Source organism: Condylura cristata, unplaced genomic scaffold, assembly GCF_000260355.1.
Source record: "Condylura cristata isolate star-nosed mole 26May11 unplaced genomic scaffold, ConCri1.0 scaffold00042, whole genome shotgun sequence".
Taxonomy (NCBI): Eukaryota; Metazoa; Chordata; class Mammalia; order Eulipotyphla; family Talpidae; genus Condylura; species Condylura cristata.
The window spans coordinates 4355068-4357386 of record NW_004567143.1 but is presented as its reverse complement, the minus strand read 5'-3'; the positions used below and the strand labels follow the sequence as shown (position 1 = coordinate 4357386).

The 2319-nt window shown below is 67.3% G+C and overlaps 2 protein-coding genes across 2 annotated transcripts in view; both read left to right on the top strand.

Moving 5' to 3' along the window:
* Positions 1-2068, top strand: part of TMUB1 (transmembrane and ubiquitin-like domain containing 1) — a 6995-nt gene extending 4927 nt beyond the window's left edge. The window contains exons 2-3 of the mRNA XM_004694420.2: positions 609-1029; positions 1283-2068. Of these exons, the coding sequence (XP_004694477.1) occupies positions 638-1029; positions 1283-1634 (744 nt within the window). The 5' untranslated portion in view covers positions 609-637 and the 3' untranslated portion in view covers positions 1635-2068. The remainder of the gene's footprint in view (positions 1-608; positions 1030-1282) is intronic.
* Positions 2069-2149: 81 nt separating this feature from the next.
* Positions 2150-2319, top strand: part of FASTK (Fas-activated serine/threonine kinase) — a gene marked incomplete at its 3' end in the record, with an annotated part of 3644 nt that continues 3474 nt past the window's right edge. The window contains exon 1 of the mRNA XM_004694377.2: positions 2150-2319. Within this exon, the coding sequence (XP_004694434.2) occupies positions 2242-2319 (78 nt within the window).

Genomic DNA, 2319 nt, shown 5'->3' with positions numbered 1-2319 from the left:
GAAGCTGCGGGGTGGGGAGGGCGAAGTCTCGGATTCCCCGGGCGGGACCTGGGGTCGGCCGGCGGGCTGGGCGGGGAGAGGCTGCCGGGGCCGCCGCGGGGTGGGGTCTGAGTGGACGAGGAGGGGCGAGTGGGCTCGGGGTGGTAACCCGCGGAAGCTCCGGACTGCCAGGGGCGGAGTTAGACGTTGAGGGTGGGGAAGCCTTGGGAAACAGCTGGCGCCGGGGTGGGGGGCCGGGGGTTGGTGACGGGTGGGGGACGGGGCCCTCCCCAGCGGCCCTTTTCCACCCCCTTCAGCGACAGAGTAGGTGGGGGTAGATAAACTTTGGGATGAAGTAAAGGGAAGAGTTCCGTATGCTTTGGAGTAAAGTTTGGTGGGGTTAAATTTAGGGGAGAGATTGCTTAGAAGGTCAAGATCTTCACTTCTGGAGAGGGTTTGCAAGAACTGGGGGCGCTTAGAGACGTCGAACTCAGGGGACACGAAGTTAGGACTCGAGATTTGGGAAGGAGCCCATGGCAGTCTGCCCAGGGTGAAGGGCCCAGGACTGGGAGCGTTGGGGCGGGGTCGGGTCGGGTGCCCCCCTCATGGGTTCTTTGTGCCTCTCCAGCTCCGTAGAGCAGCGGGCAAGGCAGGTGCCATGGCCCTGATCGAAGGGGTGGGTGATGAGGTGACTGTCCTTTTTGCGGTGCTTGCCTGCCTTCTGGTGCTGGCTCTGGCCTGGGTCTCAACGCACACCACGGAGGGCACCCACCTGCTGCCCCAGCCATCAGGGACCCCAACACCAGCACAGCACAGCGAAGCCATGGCAGTCAGCGACAGCATCAGAGGAGAGGCCCCAGGAGCTGAGACCCCCAGTCTGAGACACAGAGGTCAGGCAGCACAGCCTGAGCCTGGCATGGGGCCCCCAGCAATGCCACCGTCACCTCCGGACTCCCCCCAAGAGCCCCTAGTCCTGCGGTTGAAGTTCCTCAATGATTCAGAGCAGGTGGCCAGGGCTTGGCCACACGACACCATTGGCTCCCTTAAAAGGTAAGCTGGGCCGGGGCTGGAGGTGCTTGCTGATGGGGTGGGAGTGAAGACCTGGAAGGGGCCGGTGCAGATGTGAGACCCCCCCCACTTTATAGATGAGCGAACTGAGGTCCCCGAATTGCACACTCGTTCCCCTTTGGCAGGTGGGGACCCCTTTGGAGGCTGTGAACTGGGTAGGGGCGACGGGGCGTTTCTGGGCCAGGGGCCAGGACTGCTGAGGCCTGCTCTCTTACCCAGGTCCCTCTCTCCTCAGGACCCAGTTTCCCGGCAGGGAGCAGCAGGTACGGCTCATCTACCAAGGGCAGCTGCTAGGAGACGACACCCAGACCCTGGGCAGCCTTCACCTCCCTCCCAACTGCGTTCTCCACTGCCACGTGTCCACGAGGGTCGGCCCCCCCCACGCCCCCTGCCCACCCGGGTCCGAGCCAAGCCCCTCGGGGCTGGAGATAGGCAGCCTCCTGCTGCCCCTGCTGCTGCTGCTGCTGCTGCTGCTCTGGTACTGCCAGATCCAGTACCGGCCCTTCTTCCCCTTGACGGCCACTCTGGGCCTGGCCGGCTTCACTCTGCTCCTCAGTCTTCTGGCCTTTGCCATGTACCGCCCGTAGTGCCTCCGCGAGCGCTCGAGGGTGTTGCCGTCCCCTCGGGACCTTGCTCCCCACACCACGGAGGGAGCTGCTGTCTGCCGGGGCCCGCCTCGCGCGCCCGCCTCTTCCCACTTCCCTGGAGCCCAGCCCTGCGCTGCAGAACGCCCCGGGGGCGGGCGGCGGGCGGCTCTGGGCCACCCACGCGGGCAGCCGGCCCTCCCGTGCCGCTGACTCTGGCTTCCTCAGGGCCGGGCAGCTGCTGTCGCTGCCTGGGCCCCGGGCAGGGCCGGGCCACGCCCCTGGGGCCGTCCTAGGGTCCGGCCTGGGCACTCTAGGCCCTAATTGCTCCTGGGTGGGTTTGCGGCCCCCACGAGCACCGAGGTCTCGTGAAGGGCGCAGGGAGGTTGGAGGGGTTCTCTGGAACGTGTGCAGATTAAAAAAACTGTGAAGCTTTCCCTCCGGACGCGTGTCTGCGTGTGTGGGCGCGGGCGGGGGCGGGGCCCGGGGCGTCAGGGCTCGCAGGGCCCGACGGGATCCACGTCTGTGCTGACCGAGAACTGGGCGGAGATTGGCGTCCGGGCGGCGATCCGGGGGCTGCTGGGAAGATGGCGGACTCGGCGGCCCGCCGATGAGGAGGCCGCGGGGGGAGCCCGGCCCCCGGGCCCCGAGACAGGCTGAGGGAGCGACCTACGCGGGGCCCGGGGAG